Genomic DNA, 19,058 nt, shown 5'->3' on the forward strand with positions numbered 1-19,058 from the left:
CGATTTTATGCTGTGTCGCGCATCCTTGCCGTGTGGACGTATTCGCATGGATCGTCTTTTTCAACCATGAAAGGATTCGAATTTTATCTATTTCTAGGTATACGTGAAGAAAATATCTACGAGTCCGGCCGTCTCAAGAGGATAGACTAGGGATTGAGTGGTTAAGGAAAGACCACGTGTGCCCGTAGCGTGGGCCATAATGACAGCGCACAAGGTTCCTCAGATTTTTCATGGAGAATACAGGCAGCTCTGGGTTTCAATAAGTGACTGTTTTAGGAGACTCAACGAAGGTGGTTGGATGAATTCAGAACCGTAACTGGGGAGCATTCAGTGGTGTCTTTTTTTAGGTCAACTACATATACCGAAAGACAAATTAGATAGCTCACTAAGGCCCCATTTGGTTGAGTTTTGGAGGATCAAAAAGTATTTTTCATCCCTTCAAAAGTACTTTTTGATAAAAAAAATATTTGGTAAAACTTTCGAAAAGCTATTTTAGTTTTTTCAGAAAGCGGAAAACAGCTTTTCAGGAGAAGCACCATTTTGGAGCTTTCCGAAAATGCTGTTTTCAGCTTCGTCAGAAAGTTGTTTTTTTGACCAAAATACCTCTATTTAAAAGATCTTTTTTTCTCCCAAAACCCTCCATCCCACTCCTCTTCCTCTCTCTCACACCCTTCCCTCTCTCTCCCCCTCTCTATCTCCTTCTTCTTCTCAATGTTGCTGCCCCTTGTTTCTTTTTTTTTCCTTTGTTTTGGGGGGCAGCTCGTGACTGCCCACGGTGGCAGCCACCACGCCGGCCACCACCTGTAGCCGGCGACTCCTCCGCAGGTCACGCTGGCCCGTAGAGCGGCCGGGCTCAGCCATGGGGTGGCCAGGCCTCCGCATGCCGCGGGGCCGCGACGTCCCAACCGCGGGACTGGGGAGCTGTAGGGCGAGCCGCTTTGGCTCCCTTCCGCTTAGCCCCGCCGCGGTGTCCCAGCTGCGGAACTGCGGCGTCCCAGCCACAGTGAAACCCCCATGGCAGTGGAGCTATGGGGCGGTGATGTCCGCCTGCGTTAGTGGCGGGTAAGCCGCCTCGGCTCCCTTCCGCCGGGCCCCCTCCCACGGCCGCCGCGGCCTGGCCCCCTTCCGGCGCCGCCGGCCGTGCGGGAGGAGAAGAAAGAAGAAGGTGGGAGAGGAAGGAAGGGGAAGAAGAGAAGAAAAAAGAAAAGAAAAAAAAGGAAAAAAAGAAGAAAAGAAAAAAAAATGGGAAGAAAAAAAAGAAAAAAAAGAAGAAAAGAACAAATAAATAAATAAATATGTATATAAATGAATAAATGAATAAATAAATAAATAAGATAATAAATAAATATATTTCAATGAATAAAATAATAAATAAATAAATGCATAAATAAATATACATATGAATGAACGTATAAATAGATAAATAAATAAAAAATAATGAGTAAGTGACAAATAATCTGATCTTTACGATAGTGAATTTGTCACCATTGCAAATAGTTAAGTAAAGAGATAATTTGTTAAAGAGATAAATGGTTGTTAGAAGAGTGAAAAATTAATTTACACTAATAATTATAATATTTTATAGATTTATTGTTATATTATACTATAAATATAATATTATATTACATTATATCATAATACATTAATATGTTATGTTAAATAATTTAATAATATATTATATTATGAAAAATTAATTTATACTAATAATTATAATATTTTATACCTTTATTATTGTATTATACTATAAATATAATATTATAATATATTATATCATGATACATTAATATGTTATGTTAAATAATTTAATATTATGTTATATTATGAAAAATTAATTTACTCTAATAATTATATTACTATTATGCTATGCTATACAATATCATATTACTATATTATGATAGTATTATTTTATATTACAGTAATATTATACTATATCGTATATTATGCATTAATATATGTTATGTTTTATTATGCTTTGTTGTATAATACTATGTAATGTGTTTTATGGTAATTTTATCATACAAAAGTACTTTCTCAATTTGTTTACCAAACACACGTTAAAGTACCGCAACACTTTAAAAATGTAGTTACCAAACAGCAAAGAATTTTTTAAAAAAGCTCTACTTCCAACAGCTTTACTTCCAAGAGTTCCCCCCAAATAGGGCCTGAGTCGTCTCCTATATAGCTCAGCATTTTGGTAGTTGTTTGTAGGACAGACACAAAATTATTCATCTTTTTTATTTTATTGTATTCTTTGACTTCCGTGAATGTCCTCATATTAGAGTTGTACAATCTATTCGTTCTATAAAAATAAATCTATTTGGAGCTAGAATATATAAGCCGTACTAAAACAAACCAGTTGTAGCCAATATTATTTTTTCCAGAAAAGTACTGTTTCAATTGTTTTGGTATTAGAATAATCACTATGCTAACATTTATCATAAGAATAGTATAACAGAATAATTAAAAATATTTTGTTATTTTTCAGTCACAGTTTGCTTAACTAAATTATTTTTTTTTGAAAAAACTGTACAATATCTTTTAGATGGAAAGCTAATGCAAAAGGTTTAAGTTTTCAAAAATAGTTTTTTTTTTTAATCTGTAGAAGCTATACAAGTAAAAATAAGAATCCTTATTTGCATTATAATGTACTATTATAACATTAAATAATATGTTATAAATTTGCCCTCTAATTTTTAGTTTATCATAAGTCAGACAAGCATTTAAAATATAAGCCTCCATTATAGAAAAGCATGGGACGAGATGGAACGCAGTTGTGGCTTGATTCAGAAGATTAGAAAAGCTGCATATTCACAATTAGAAAAAAAAAATATTTAAGAGAAAAATAGTGATAACCATGAGATTAGGATTTTTCCTATTACTTCTCCCCTTTAATAACCTCTCCTGCACCTCAATGTATTTGAACATATATCCAATGTTAAATACTCATATGTTTAACTTATTTTGTTTTTATTTTTAAATAATTATTAAACAAGCGAATCTTTAACGTGGTGATGGGTTGGATGTATATTTCATATATGATAAATAAATCGAAGAATGTTTTTGTGTTTTTGAATCCAATTATAAATGGATCAAAACAGATTTGGGAAGTTTAAAAGCTAACTCTAGTATAATCTAGTCCAAATTAACCATCATGTTGCTATCCTTGGCTACCCAAGCATCATGTTTCTTTTAGATGATTTTTTTTTTTGATATTCAAATGAATGCTCTTGCCATGCGGTTATTTTTACCACGGAGGGTTCCCTCCAAAGAAAAGAAAGAAGGAACGGGGAGCAAGGTGACCTGGCCGGCCTTGTGCCATGTCAAATATCACTATGCCGAGAATTAAGAACCATTAGCACATGTTCTTTCCTACGTGTGAACTTGTTACCTTATCCCTTGACTATTTCATTAATAGTGATTTGTACAACCTTCTAAAAAAAAAAAGTTATTCTGTAAAAAATCAAAAAGAAAAAATAAAGAATAATAGTCTTACCTTGTCATATCCTGTCTAGAATTAGCAATCCAGCAGCTCTATACTTGACTAGCCGCGTGAGGGTCGTATCCTTAATCCCCTCAAAGAACATTAGATCTCTTGTTAACTTGGTAAAATTTTCAGCCCATCCATGAACCAACATGCACATACATGTATTACTTTCTTTGTCCTTCTATTTTTTTTATATCTATCTTTGTGTGTGTTAGTTTGTAATTGGATTGATTTATTGCTATGTTGGTGGATATGGTTCAACCAATTCTCCATAATAAGAAACACAGAACCTGATGTTCTCTTAATCAAATACAATCTCATACATCCCTCATGTAGGAAGAAACGGATCAGTTGCAGCTAATATAATTCCTTTATCAACACAACTATACATGCGAAGATCTAATTGTCATTTGAGTCATAAGTAGAGCTGGTCATGGGCCGACTTTGGGCACAAAAGTATTTTCATACGTGGCACTTGTCTTTTCTATTATGCTCCATCATTCATTCCTTGGATTCTACACCAATTGCATGGACTTTGTTAACTCAGGAATATCGACAATAGCCCCTTAGCAAGTAATTATTTTATTGAAACATTCTTATGTTTGATTGAGAATGTTTCAAAGAAACTTGTGAGTTATGTTTTGTTTCCTCTCCGTCCAAAACAGCTGCAAAAAAATAATCTATCAGCGGCATGGGTGGCTACCATTCTCTACTCCAGGATATTCAGACCATAATAGATGGTAATATTGTCTTCCAGACCAAGCATGTTTACAGGAAGGTTAATAGAGCTGCGAATTAGGTGGCATCGTATGTGGCATACCTCTCTGAAGAAGTTTTCTAGGTTGGTGAGAGGGAACTATCTAGAGTGTTCTGAAATATATATTTTTTTTGGCTTTTTTAGATATTTACACTAGAAGTATGTGATTCATCCGTCATAGGAAAAAAAAAAAATTCTTTGACATTTTATTTTCATATATTTTCGTGATATGGTGCTGGGTGACCCTGGTCACCATCTCCCAGAAAAATAGAAAAAGAAAATGAAAAAGAAAATCCCATCTTAGCACTGCATCTCCACCATCGATCTCATGCACGCATGGGACTTCTAGCCACAGTGGAACATTTCATGAACTAGGATTAAAATTTTTACATTGAAAGCATCACCCATCTCAATTTTCTTTGTTTGAAAAAAAACAATTTATGGGCTGGGTAATAATAACAAATCATAAAAGAACAACAATTTTGATACAAGATTTTATTCCTCAAGAGCAAATGATATAAGAATACATCTCCCAGAACACAGCAAATGGATAAAAAGAAAAGACTACTTGAAATAGATCACGGGTCTGTCTGAGTCGGGACCCCAAGTCCCGGCCTCCCTCATGTATTCCAAGTACCTCAAGAACTCGGGCTTTGTCACAGACTTCTTTGACGGCGCTTCGAGAATTTTGATGACAGGATGAGCTTTTACGTCCTTGCGCTTTGATGTCTTCGTCTTGGTCGTGGAAGCCTTCGGTTCGCTCTTCTCGGCGAAGTTGAAGGAGAACTGCTGGGAAAGGAGTCGACGGTACCCTCGTCTGCTCTTCTGATGGCTTGAAGCTCCGGACATTTCCGTGGAAGAAGGGAAGGCCAGGGAGAAGGTAGTTGGCGTGCTCAGTCTTGTGTTGGTTGTGCTGATGGTGAGGACGCATCAATGGTGAAGAGCTTGGAATTTGTAGGCTTGGATTTTGCTGAAATGGTCATCGATCACGTTGCGATGGGATTGATTAATCTTGCAAGCATTGTTTTAACTGCTCCCAAGGGATGTATTTTGACTTGGTTGGCCTCATTTGACGTTGTCTCGTTGTTGTTAACACGCTTTGATGAAATAGACATATACTGTAAAGAAATGATACCTTACTAAACAATCCTAGAATGCCGAGTCACGACTATCACAAGATGGTAAACTTGTGTTTACATCTCTTTTAATTTATGAGAAAGCACTTTTGTTTACATTCTTATAAATAAAAGCAGGATCAATGGCCTTTTCCATTTTCATGTTTAAATTGAAAAAGATAAAGAAAATGGTGCAGGCTGCAGGAAGGTATAAAAGTTTCTGGCAAAGGATAGAAATCTTTTTTTTGAGAAATTTTTTTTTTTGAGATTTTTTTTTCCTGCAACATTAATCGTTGAATCACCGAAAGATGTGCAAGGTACAATTCAATGGTTGATGCTACAGAAAAAAAACAATCATTCTTTCTTTCGTTCAAAAGATACAACTTGAGCTCTCTTAGTTAAAAGTAGGAGCAGCAAAGATGGTTATTTTCTTATCCATGGTAAACATTTCCTATCCCTGGTTAACTTAAAAGGGGCCATGCTTAGTGTAGGCGATGGGAGATAAACATAAAGGCTTCTCGTAAATAAAAATAACTTTATCGTGGTCAATTAGTAAATAAGGATAAGAAAAGATCTTATACTCTATGTTGGTAGAATTGGATATGAAAACTCTTCTTTTTTATCTTAATTATGATTTGAGGAAAGTATTAATTAGATATTGTTTAGTTGTGCCTTGGTAGGAGGTCATAATCATGCACCCACCAATTTTATACTCTTGTTTAGTTCATAAGCTTAAATCACTGAACTTATCACACCACTATTCATAGGTTAGAAGGTACGAAATTAGAAACAAATTTCTAACTGGAAATTCTCTTTATATACATATATATATCTGAGTTATTTTTCAAAGAACCACGGAGCTCTCTTTCCGTGTCTTTTGGCCTAAGCCTCTTGCGTAACTTCATACTACTAATAAAATGGCTTCAGCTTGCTTCCTCCCTTTCTCAAAGTATAAAAGAGTTGTAACTTCCCTGCCTTCCGTTCCTCTTTTTTAACGTTAATTTAAGTTGACCTCCGACTCCTTCCATTTTGCCCAATTCAATGCATCTTTAAACAAACTTCATTATTTTAAGCATGAGTTGATCGCGGGCATTCACATTAATTGATCCGTCAAATCCAACCCAACGTGTGCAAAGCAGATCAAGCCATAGGTGCCAAAAAAAAAAAAAAAAAAAAAAAAAAAAAAAAAAAACCAAGACGGTGACACGGTTGGAATGAAGCTTTGCTTTCATCGGCATGGTCCAAATTTGAAACGCGCGGACGTCGATTAAATATTGGGACCGGATGCTCCCGCTTGGACATGCTCGGTGGAAGTGCTATCTGATCCAGCTGGCACTAAGATGGCGCTGGAGTGACGTACTCATACGTGGGGTGTTCTACGGATCGGAAAGGGTATGTGTAAAATTTCTACCCATATCAAACATTCCCTAGTAAAGGGAGGCCCAGTGGAAGCTGCTACGCGAGTGAGATTTCCTCCCCCTCCCATTTTCTCATCAAAAAAAAAAAAAATCACTTTTCCTGTTTTTTTTTTTTTGATTTTGGAGCTAGGTTAATCTTGATAGGAGCATAATTAATCATTTTATAGAACAGATGCAGGAAGTATCTATATCAAATATGTGGGGGAAAAAACGGCCGAAATTAAAACTCCCGACAAGGTGTGCTTTTTCTTTTTAATCTCGTGCTCAACATCTAGCATGTGTAGTTGCTCGTTAGACTGAACTCCATTAACCCAGGTTTTACTTGCGAGTTGCGAGTATCTGACAAGATATTGCATGAGAAGGTCATCTGTAGTCCTAGTCGGAAAAGGTTGATTAACTGTAGCACTCCAATGTATCTATATGTCATCTATTATTCCAACTTGCCTGCCAAAACTAAAGCTTTGGAGTATCATGTGAAACTAGGTTAAACGAAGATTAATGCTAAATAGCTGTACTCGGACTGGTATTTGACTTCTATATCGCTAGAGGAAAATAGGCCAAGTCCAACACTTTTTTAAAGAAATTGCCGATGGCCGACGCAACTAAAAGCATGGAAGAAGCTTCGGCTATGCAAGCGATGCTTTAAAGCAATGGAAAGTTTATAAACGGACGAAACTTTGAAGCTTCAAGAAGGTTGCAGAGACTTTGCGACGCTCGCTACCAGCATTTGCCTATAGTTTATGGGCAATGATTAAAGTGCAGCTAAATATGAGAGGATTGCCTACCAGCATTAGTGATTTATGGACCAAATGGAGAAACAAAAAACTCCAATCATCAATGAGAAAAGTTGCGGATCAGTTGATTGCTGCTGTATGTAGGAAAATATAGAAGAAACGAAATTCTCGAATTTTTTTAAAGAAATCAAGTTCTGTATATTGTGTTTTGCAAAAAATCTTATCAACCTTCTTCAACTGGAAGCACCACGGGCTTTCAAATTTTCTTAGTCTGATGGAACAAACCTTGACTTAAACTGAATTCTGAACTCTAAAAGTTTAGAAAAGCTGCTTGACTCTCATCTCAAACTTGAAAATGACCTTACAGCATTGGTGCCGTACATTGAGAGACACTGATCTATTTTTTTAGAAAAAGGTTGACTTACATCACGATGCAGAGCTATATAGTTGCACATTAAATATACAGAAATCCTTCAAATCACTTATGAGATTGTTCAGCAAGTTGAATAGTTTAATAGGTCTATTTACAGACCGCTAACTTTTATAAAAAAAAATTCTTACTTTTTTTTTCTTGCAAATTCTTTATAAATAATTTTTGTAAACTTTATTTTTTTAATAAAGGCCGGATGGCTTTGTCTTCCTCTTTATCGGAAAAAAAAAAAAAAAAAAAACTTTGCGACGCTTGCTAGGTTACCCAACTTTCTGATGCTTTAAAGTGCCAACTCGCATAACAGAAGTGGTATCATATAAAAAAAAGGCCAATACATGCATAATATCAAACACAATGAAATATCCATTATAACTCCAAAAACTCCAAAAATATAAATATATACATCATATGTAAACTTCAAAAAAAAAAAAATAAAAGAAATGGTTCAAGCTAGGAGATTAGCAAAGAACTAAGCGAGTCCTTGCACAGTGTTGCCAGTTAATCAGATGAGCCGGTCACCAGTTTTTCCCCCTCCAAACTTGCCCTTTTTTTCAAATTAAGGGCTAGTGCCTAGAATTGAGCAATTATGGTAAACATTGACAATAGAATACCTAGTCTTTACCATGAAAATCAGGCAATTAAATGAGGCTAAGCAATCAAGCTAAGCTAAGTCGAGTAGCTAGAGTCTCGAGCTTGACTCGGTTCAAAATACTCGGGCTCGAAGCTCGACTCGAGATCGACGAGCATCAAAATCCAAGCTTAAACTTGACTCAATAAAAAAAAGTAATACTCGAGACCAACTTGACTCAACTTCAATATTAACCGAGCCATACTCGAGCCCGAGTTCGATTTTGAATTCAAGCCTAGGTTATAAATAAAAAACATGGTTAAAACAAAAATATTATATAATATTATATTTTAAAATATTAAATTAATAATATATGTTATAAGTAAAATATAATATTATTAAAAATACATATATTTGACTAGGCTCGCAAGTTTTCAAATTGAGCATTTTTGTTACTCAAACTCGATTCAAAAAACTGTTCAAGCTATTCGAGCTCGATAATAACAGAGACAAGTCGAGCTTGGATCCGACTCGAGCTCGAGCAGCTTGCGAGCTTCTCGGCTCATTCTCATCCTAAGAAGGTTTCTCAAATAGAAATTGTAAATGCTATTATTCTCTGCATCGTCAAAGGCTGCCGGTCCAGTTCATGAACTCTGAGGGCATTCCATTTAGGAAAGATATGCTTGCCCAAATTACATGCAAGTTCATGCGAAAACGGAGTTCGAGAAAGTCAATAGGTTGGTCAAGATTGGGGTTAGTTCGAGAAAGAAGGTTCGGTGGTACGGATAGATGGCTCCATGATGGACAACCAGTCAACGTTTAATGTATCATGGCAAGCTTGACCGTTGTACTTTTTAAAAACGATCTCTATGACAAGTGGAACGCCTACGCAGCTATATCTATCATTTTCCATCTTGATTCATTCACGCAAAGGATTTAAAGCATCTCAACTAAAATTTCTTCAGTAACAAAATCTAATAAAATGAAACTAGTATTAAAAAGCTAGCTACTTGTTACGAGAGCCAAGATACTCGCAAGGCTATCGCAGATTTCCAAAGCTTTTTCTAGCGCCATCCTCTAACTACCTGCCGGCCGTTGTCAACTAAGATCAACTAAGGTTTGATTGACTGTACATGGAACGAAATTGGTCTATATTTACCTTAATTACAACATTGCAATTGTAATAATGTTGCAAAGGGGCAGCCTGGTAGCGAGATTGATATTCAACTTTTTTCGCAAATTACACCATCTTGCAAGCATAATATTAATGAAATTCTCTGTAGGGCTAATCATGAGCGAAGCTTAGGTACTAAAAAAATCGAATTTTAAATAGGCTTGATCTGAAATTCAATTATAAATGAATAGAATTTAGGCTTGAGGTCCAGCCTATGATCGGCTCTAGTTCCCATCTATGCCTCACTTTACACTCTCTAAGTTGCAATATGTTGTGGTTTGAATTACATATTTAGATCTTTCCATCTGTAGAAACAGCGTGGACGAGAAGAGGCTGTGGGCCGATTCTTTAATTTTCGGTCCCTCCCCCATCCATCTCCATTCCATGCCTGATGCTTTTAGGAGGATCGAAAATAAAAAAAAACAAAAAATATACTTGGCGGACTGGGTGTAAAAAATGTTGATCAGAGTTTTTTCTTATTATTTTTATTAGGTCATCAAGTTTCCCTTATATTTATTATATTTATTGCACCAATAATTTAGGTGGTGAGGACCTAATATGTAAAATCTGTTCTTATACATATTTATCGAGGGTTGTAAATGTAATTTACGTATTATATTTATGAGTAGTTTGGGGCTTAGTTCTTCAGATCTGCATGCACTGGCATCTGAAAGTGGAGCCCCAGGGGAGTTGTCCTCATGCAGCGTCTATCTGCTCCTCTTCTCTTTTTTGGGAGTAGATAGGCCTCCACATTTTACAACAAGCAATCTTGGCTTTGACCAGCAGTTTGATACCGACCATTCCACCATGCCTTCTACTGTTCGTGCCCTTTGCCTTAGCATAGTTACATCTAGGGAAAAAAAAATCAAGCACGCTCGTAGAACTCCATAGTAGCAGATCTTGGATTCCTAGTATAGTAGAGGAAATACTTGGGGCATTGGGGAACACTGCAGCGGAGGGGTATTGGGCATTAAAAAATTGATCTTGCAAAAACGGAGCTAAATAAGTGCAAGGAATTTCGATGCAAAATTCAAACATCATAAGTAAAACTGAATACAAGCAGTCGTTTGAAGGGCCCAGTGTTGGGTTATCCAAGATCTTTTCATGCTCATATATGTTCAGGAGACTTCTAGATCGCTACTCCACAATATTCGCAGGCACTTAGACAAGTGTGGACTGTCTATGGCTATACATATCTATAGGAAGACGAATAGCGTAGCTAACTGAGTGGCCTCATTTGCAGCTCACCATTTAGAAGGATTCATCTGGATAGACTACATGTCAGTTCCTCATCCTTTATACTTTTTTTTTTTTTTTTGATTTTGTTATCTGCACTTATACTCGATATGTGTGAGTTGCTGTTGTACTAAAAAAAAAGGAAAAAATTTGCACTTGCAGGAGCAAGGAATTTCAAGGTAAAATACAAACATCATGAGTAAAACTGAATACAAGCAGTCGTTTGAAGGGCCCAGCCCTGTGTTAGGATATCCAAATCTTGACTGGTCGATGCACGTTTCACCTGCCCCAGAATGAGAAGAGTGAAAGTGAGAGGGACCCCTTGCGTTGTGGGGCAGCACGGGCTGACTCCTAGCTACCCGCCACCTACCCTTCCGTGTTCCTTGCGTGCATATATATGTGCGCGCACACGCTTCTAAAGGAATAGGTGACGCAGCGACTACCAGTCCCAGAGAAAGAGAGAGAGCGAGAGAGAGAGAGGGATGGAGACGAAGGGACCAGTGGTGGTGACTGGAGCTTCCGGTTTCATCGGAACATGGCTCGTTATGAGGCTTCTAGAGGAGGGATACATCGTCAGAGCCACCGTCAGAGACCCAAGTCAGTAGTGAATCTCGGGCTCCTTCCCTCCCTCTATAAACCAACTGTTTTATTGCAACTAGCTTTTAATTTCTTTTCTTTTTTTTTCATAGATTTATGACATATGTAAGCATAAAGCTGCATGATATGCTCGCCATCCCATTCTTGCATCTGATTGCTTATTGAGCTTCGGCATATTTGTGATCATAGTAAAGAGTCCAGATAATTTGAAGGTTTTTGTTTTGATTATTATGAATTTTGCCGATTGCCGAATTATTATTAACAAATTCTGGGGGAAGCACTTGGCTTCCTCCATTTACCTTCAAAGAAGGAAAAAAAATGTTGATTGCCCAATTGAAAAGATGGTTCCTTGTATTCTTGGACAGAGCAGTGAGTCTGAAATTTTAGGATCGATTGGTGATCCAACTTATTTAAGAATTCAAATCAAAGACAAAAAAGCTTCTATCATTTCTAATTTGTGGATTCTTTTTTTTTTTTTTTTGGAATCATCGATCAGATATTTTGTTTCTGTACTTAGTTAAACTTTTCTTTTTTTTTTGGAGGAAAGGGGAGGCTGGATCATTGAGCTAATGAAGAAAATACAAATTGGGGGAAGCGTCTTGCTTCGCCCATCAGTCCTCAAAAAAAAAATAATGAAGAAAATGCAAAAACAATATTGCTTGTAATTAAAACTAACACATTCAATATATTTAGCTGTTGTATTAATTTTTTTAAATTTTGAATGATGATTGCGATATCCCCTTCTTTAATATAGTATTTTTGAAGCATGGAAGATGAATTTTTTAGGTTATCACTAGAAGAATGAAAAGTTTATTCAATACTTTTCATTGCAAGTAAAGATGTTCGATCGCAAACCAACAATTACTTGTTACATGAAAATCATATAAAAGCTTAAAATACGATGACTCATATAATGCATCCAAAGACACTGCCAATTTTGAATATTGCGGAGCAACCAATAGATTGACTCACAAAAATGAAAGTGCATAATCAATGAGCCCCATGTAGCCTAAAGTTTGTTTATATCTTGCATATCACCTATCTTTGTATTTCAAACTTGATGCCTTGTAGGTGCTTCAAAGTAGTTTAAATTCATCTAGTAATAATATGAAAATAAAAGAAAGCAAAAATGTCTCTCCCTTGAAAAAAAAATGTAGGTGTAAAATGCGACATTTGTCATAACCAAACTAGATGACTGAATGAATTTGAGTTGCTATCACGAGATCTCATTGTTTCATGTCCATTTCAATGTCCACCATGAAGGAAAGATGTCACTCTGATGGCACTTCATCTTTGTAGGAATTATGGTCTTCAAGGAATTTTTCCACATCTTATATACCTACAAAATGCCTAGAAGCTTAAATGATTCAAAAAAAGGAAGAAACAAACAAGAAAGAAAGAAAGAAAGATATCTGATGAGCCATCTTTTAACAGCTTTCAGAGGTAGGATGGTGCAAGCAATAGGCTTGTCCCATTAGTTTTTATGAGAAGAAAAGCAAGATGGTGCAAGGCCCTGTAATTTTGCTTGGCTTCTGCAAACCACAAAGCATTCCATATGCCGGTGTGTGACACAAAAATAAGCCTTAACCATGCAGCAAACTTCCATATGTGTAGAAGCTCAATATGAAAATAAATTTTGCTAACTATCAATTTTGTCAATCTTTAACAATAAATTAATTTGCTTCCCTATTCAACAGCAAATCTAAAGAAGACGCAGCCTCTACTGGATCTTCCGGGGGCCAGCGAACGAGTCACCATCTGGAAAGCAGACCTTGATGAGGAAGGTAGCTTCGATGAGGCGATTGAGGGATGCAGTGGGGTGTTCCATGTGGCCACTCCTATGGATTTTGAGTCCAAAGACCCTGAGGTGAGTAAACTCTAAGTTTCAAGCATGATAATGTGGGAACCTGGTCTAAAGCAATTGAAATGCTCCAGTCCATTGGGTAGGAGGAAGAGGGGTTCACCACCCTCATGATTAAAAATCAGGTAAATTGGGAGCACATTGCCAACTTGGTAGAGTTATATTGAGTTCATAATCAACATATCTCGGTGCATGATCAAAACCAAATTAGGACTGCCGAAAATTTGAACCTTAGATGAATATATAATGTCTGAAAATATCCATACAAGTTTTATGTCAAAACATTGAGATTACATGGCATTCCATTTGTGCTTAATTTGTTAGATGATTGAAATTTTCACAACTAAAAATAAAGTTAGATATTCCAAATTTTTATCATTTTCAACCCTAATATTCTTACCGATCTTGCTTTTCATAAAATGTTGAAACTAACATTAAGGAAATAAAAGGTGGTGCTGCATAAATATTTCCAATAAGACATAATACAATTGGCTGAGGATTTAAGAGTCTGACCAAGGTACGCCGTCTCGGTACCCAGCCTTGTCTCGGTGCCACTCTGTTGCTATATCGATACGCCTAGTATAAGGGCCGCTGCAGCATACTGAGCGTCGATACACCTCCCGAACCATAAACCAGTACTAAACCGGTATGATATGGTATGCTCGTTACTATCTAGTTCGGTACGGTATGGCATACCATGCTTTGACATCAGATAGTTACAGCTTGGGGAAAAATCAGATAATTATGTTATGGTTGCATCACAGATTTGTCTCTTTAAACTTTCTTTTCTCTTTTCCTTCACCATGGTAACATTATGCCTTTCCTTGTAGAATGAAGTGATTAAGCCCACAGTTACGGGACTATTGAGCATAATGAAGTCTTGCAAGAAAGCTGGGACAGTAAAGCGTGTCATCTTCACTTCCTCTGCTGGGACTGTGAACGTGCAAGAGCACCAACATTCAGAGTATGAAGAGAGCTCATGGAGCGACATCGAGTTCTGCCGGCGTGTCAAGATGACTGGATGGGTATACTACCAAGTTTGACCCTGTATCTATTGTTATTTCTATTTTCTCTGCAATACCTAAAATTTGCATCCTGGATCTCCTAAAAGCAAGTAGCTAAGAGTGAGGTGCCAACCAACTGTGCTTACAGTTTTTGGCGTGTTTCTATCATGTCACCCTAAACTATGAACCACTACGAGTCGCTATGAATCACTATGAATCAATAGCAGTGTCAGAAAAACACATTGAGTCACTAGAGTATAGGTCTGCTTGCTTTGGTCATGGAAGTTTGATATCTATGAGAACTAGAGCAATTTTTGTGAGAGTAACTGGAACAATCCAGATAATTCCCACACATATCAGTCGGTGTTATTTGTAAAGTTTTTAAAAGTAAAAGGTGAAGTAATTTGTGAAATGTCTGTAGGATCTCCTTCCCTTTAGCTAAAAAAGAAAGGAAAGAAAAGAAATAGAAAAATGGTTGAACTCTTTTTGTGAGATATTTAAGTATAATTTACCATCAATTTGTTCAGAAAGCCAAATCATAGTAGCAAAACCTGACTAAAGGCCCTGTTTATAAAATACCAATCCTGAAAGTTCATTCAGTTGTTCCTGGTGTATGTTCCATGCAAATCCAAAGAGCACTCTTCTTTGTTTTCTTAGGACGGAGGGGCGAGGGTATGATAAGGTAATGAGCCGTTATTTGTGATACAGATGTACTTCGTATCCAAAACTCTAGCTGAACAAGCTGCATGGGAATTTGCAAGGGAGAATGGCATTCACTTTATCAGCATCATTCCAACCCTTGTTGTTGGCCCGTTCATCAGCTCATCAATGCCACCCAGTCTGATCACTGCACTATCACTGATCACAGGTACATTTCTTCCTGCTACTAATGAATTATGACATTTGAATTGCAAAAAAAAAAAAAAAACTCTGCTTCATGAGATATTCTGTTAGCAATAGAAGCTATACCATCCACACAACCTAGAAGATAACTTTGCCTTCATAGCCCCAGCCTAAACATTAGATGAACAACCAGCATGCTCAGAACCGAACCAAGGTTTAATTGTGTTTAACTGAAATTTATCCGTTTGACATATTAACAGCAAGCACGAGCAAACTGACGATTGACTCATACAGAAATTACTTCTGTTCACAAAATGGATGACTTGTTCTCCCTTGTCATAAGAAGATTAAATTTTATCATTACTGAACTCTTGCAATGGAATCTTAACAGGAAATGAAGCTCACTACTCAATTTTAAAACAAATCCAATTCGTTCACTTGGATGATCTATGCGTTGCTCATATATTCCTCTTCGAGCACCCAGAAGCAAATGGAAGATACATTTGCTCTTCTCATGATGTTACCATCTATGAACTTGCAAGAATGATGAAAGAGCGATATCCTCAGTACAGCATCCCCCAAAAGTAAGTGATCTCTTCGTTGCACTGGTTTAAGCAATACAGCTATACTAACAGAACTAGCAAATGCCCATACATTATGCACGAGAGTTTGTTAACCTAGGAATATAATAATCAGTTTTGCATTCTCAAACAATTCAAAATTTTCATCAGGCAGTAATTATTAAAGCAACTAGGGATGGCTGTCAATTTATATATTCAAGATTTAATGTATCTGTTGTAAAATATCATACTATATCATTATATAAAATATGAAATGACAAATTCTAAGGTATAATAGAGGATGACTTTTGAGAGTTACTTTTCTAGGACACCTGTTCACCATACATTTGTCTGTATAAAACATCACTTATTTTGCTGGTAGAGAAAAATCTGAAAAATTAAGACTCTAAAAACAAAATATTACGATAAACAAAGAAAAGTTCTATTCAAAGGTCAACTTAAGGTGACCACTGAATATTCACACATCATTTTTTCTAGATTGGCAAGAAGTTATGGAAGTTCGGAATGGATTTTACAGGCTATCGAACTGTAGGATCCACTCCATTTTAAAGCACAACATCTTACTTGCCATTAATTGATCTACATTCTTTCGTATTTGAGTATTCTGCTAGTGGAAATAATTGAAGCTTGACTTGTACGATGTTATTTGCCTAAGGATTTCAATTGAATGCCAAATTATTATTTCTGCTTGCTTCTGAAAAAAGGACCATTGCCACCTGAAAAAAAATAGTAGACAGTGATAATGGGAAGTCAAACAACATACATATAAACCATTGTTATGAAGCCATGGTCTTCAACTCTGCTAAACAATCATATGACCAAGCATTTAGCATTTGCAACCAGATAGAATCAGGTATGGACCATCATAGAGGAAAATATGAGTTATTTTTTTGGTACCAAAAATATGAGTTATTGACATGTACATTGTAGTCAAATAAACCCTGCATGTCACATATATTTTTCTGATACATCATGTGAATCAACCATCTTCTTGCCAGTATGCTACTATAATTAACTGCTACAAATAACACAAAATTTAGTAAATATATTACCATTTAGTGAATTGTTATGGTCCAGGAATCTTGGGCATGCTTAGATCGAATCTAGGGTTTCAAACTTGACAATGAATCTTTATCATAGCATATCCTACCAATAAAGATAATAAATAAGAGATATCTATTATGTAAAAGCAAAATCTATTCTATAAAAGCTTAAACTACGAGAAAAAAGCTACAAACAAATATCTCCTAACCATCAGCCACCACTTTTCTTTTAATATATAAATAAAATACGATATCTAAATAAAATATTTTCATTCCATGAAATGCTGAGCATGTCACTTAAATAATTTATTGGCAACAAAATCTGAAGCTAGCATGGACAAAAACCTAATGAAAAAATAGCATAATTATTTTGCACCAAAAAGAAAAATAATAAAATATGCTGAATATTTAACCAAGGGCTGATAAACTCAAGAATTCATCAGCCCGAACTTCAATCGATCCAAAACCAGCAAAGCTCCTAGAAACCAGCAATAAGATAATTAATTAATTAAATACAACTAAAAATAAACAGGAAAAAAATCAGGGAAATAGAAAAATATTTTTACCTTTTTTATGCTTTAAGTGTACTCTCTTGAGGGGAAAATAAAACTGTAGCAAACCTACGCCAAGCCTCGCGTGCAGCCACCGCATGTTCCCAAATATGCGGTTGCGGCTTTATAATATCTATAACATAACAGGTGCATTCACTGATGTCACTCTGAAGGACCACCAGTTCTATATTTTCCTCCATGGGAAAGGTGGTACTGAAATAAAATTATTCTTGTAGGTTTGAGGGGATTGATGATGGAATCGGACGGGTGTGCTTCTCCTCGAAGAAACTCATAGACCTCGGCTTCAAGTTTCGGTACTCCATGGAGGACATGTTTGATGCTGCCATTCAGATATGCAGGGAGAAGAAGTTGATACCGCACCAGACCAAGGAGCCGCTTTGCAGCAATAAGGCTGGAGAACATGTGGCCATGGATGCCAAGAGAGTGAATGGTTTGACGATCCAAAAGTCCTGACGCTCCAAATGAAGAGAATATGGAACGGTGGTGTGCGACCAAATTTAGTTTTTTCTTTCAGGGGGCTCTTTCCATCCATGTTCTTTTTTTTCCGTGCTTCATAGAACTCTCCGTCTCGGTGTGCTGCTCAAGATTTCTGCTCTGCTGTGTTCCATTATTATTTCAATAATCAATGAAATGGCTGGCGAACATTTCTATCACTCAGAGAACTGGAAAAAAGAAGGGATAATTAATGGCGGTCCATTTATTGACCGTTTAATCCTTATTGACTGGTTGTTTAACAACCGATCCAGCTATATTTTAATATTTTATTATGAGATGAAAATGTCCTCTCCTGATCTTCCAACCCACCGGAAAAAAGAAAGGCAAAAGGAAGTCGGGCCGGTCATGGCCGCCGAGAATGCCCCCGCCCCCATGGTGGGGAGGCGCCGAAGAAGAGGAAGAAGGGCGGTCGTGGCGTCCTGCGACCGTCGCCGGCCACGGCCCGCCCTCCTTCCGCATCTGCCGTGGCCCGGCTCCTTTCCGACGCCGACGGCCTCGCAGGAGAAGAATTCTCCGCGGGCCATCTGCGGCCGCCGCGGCTGCAAGCGGCAGCCGGCGTCCCGGCCCCATCCTGCGGCCCCCTTCTGTGGCCGCCACGGCTCGGCCCCCTTCCGACGCCGGCGGCATCGCGGGAGGAAGATAAAAAAGAAAGAAGAAGAAGGGAAGAAGAGAAGAAAAAAGAAAAGAAAAAGAAGAGAAAAAAAAGAAGAAAAGGAAAGAAAAAGAAGAAAAAAAAAGAAAAAAGAAAGAATAAATAAATAAATATATATATATATATATATATATATATATATATATGAATGAACGAATAAATAAATACATATATAAAGTCGTCGCGGCCGGGCCTCCTCCCGCGGCCGCCATGGCCCAACCTCCTTATGGTGCCGCCAGCCTCACGGGAGGAGAAAATAGAAGAAAAGAAAAAAAAGAAGAAAAGAAACAAAAAAGAAAGAAAAGTAAGTAATGAGTGAGTGGCAAATAATCTGATCCTTATGATATTGATAAATATAGTGAAAAAAAAAAGAAAAAAAAAGAAAAAAAAGGAAGAAAAGGAAAGAAAAAGAAGAAAAGAAAAGGAAAGAAAAATCAATAGAAAAAAGAAAAGAAAAGGAAAAAATAGAAGAAGGAAAAGAAAAAGGAAAAAAA

At 36.8% G+C, this 19,058-nt stretch overlaps 1 protein-coding gene across 1 annotated transcript; it reads left to right on the plus strand.

The window, feature by feature from the left end:
• The first annotated feature begins 11,281 nt into the window (after positions 1-11,281).
• Positions 11,282-18,074, plus strand: LOC103712715 (dihydroflavonol 4-reductase). The gene is made up of 6 exons (XM_008799310.2): positions 11,282-11,513; positions 13,211-13,380; positions 14,205-14,399; positions 15,087-15,246; positions 15,613-15,805; positions 17,633-18,074. Exons 1-6 carry the CDS (start codon positions 11,399-11,401, stop codon positions 17,868-17,870), a joined length of 1,071 nt encoding a protein of 356 aa, XP_008797532.1. The 5' UTR covers positions 11,282-11,398; the 3' UTR covers positions 17,871-18,074.
• Positions 18,075-19,058: the final 984 nt, after the last annotated feature.

The sequence above is a fragment of the Phoenix dactylifera genome, chromosome 4, assembly GCF_009389715.1.
Source record: "Phoenix dactylifera cultivar Barhee BC4 chromosome 4, palm_55x_up_171113_PBpolish2nd_filt_p, whole genome shotgun sequence".
Classification (NCBI taxonomy): Eukaryota; Viridiplantae; Streptophyta; class Magnoliopsida; order Arecales; family Arecaceae; genus Phoenix; species Phoenix dactylifera.

Bases quoted from the DNA above. Each gene is read 5' to 3' on its own strand.
- LOC103712715 (XM_008799310.2), top strand. From the start codon at position 11,399: ATGGAGACGAAGGGACCAGTGGTGGTGACTGGAGCTTCCGGTTTCATC. The intron at 14,400-15,086 runs GTATACTACCAA...TTTGTGATACAG, and splicing joins GTGTCAAGATGACTGGATGG to ATGTACTTCGTATCCAAAAC. The intron at 15,247-15,612 runs GTACATTTCTTC...GAATCTTAACAG, and splicing joins TGCACTATCACTGATCACAG to GAAATGAAGCTCACTACTCA.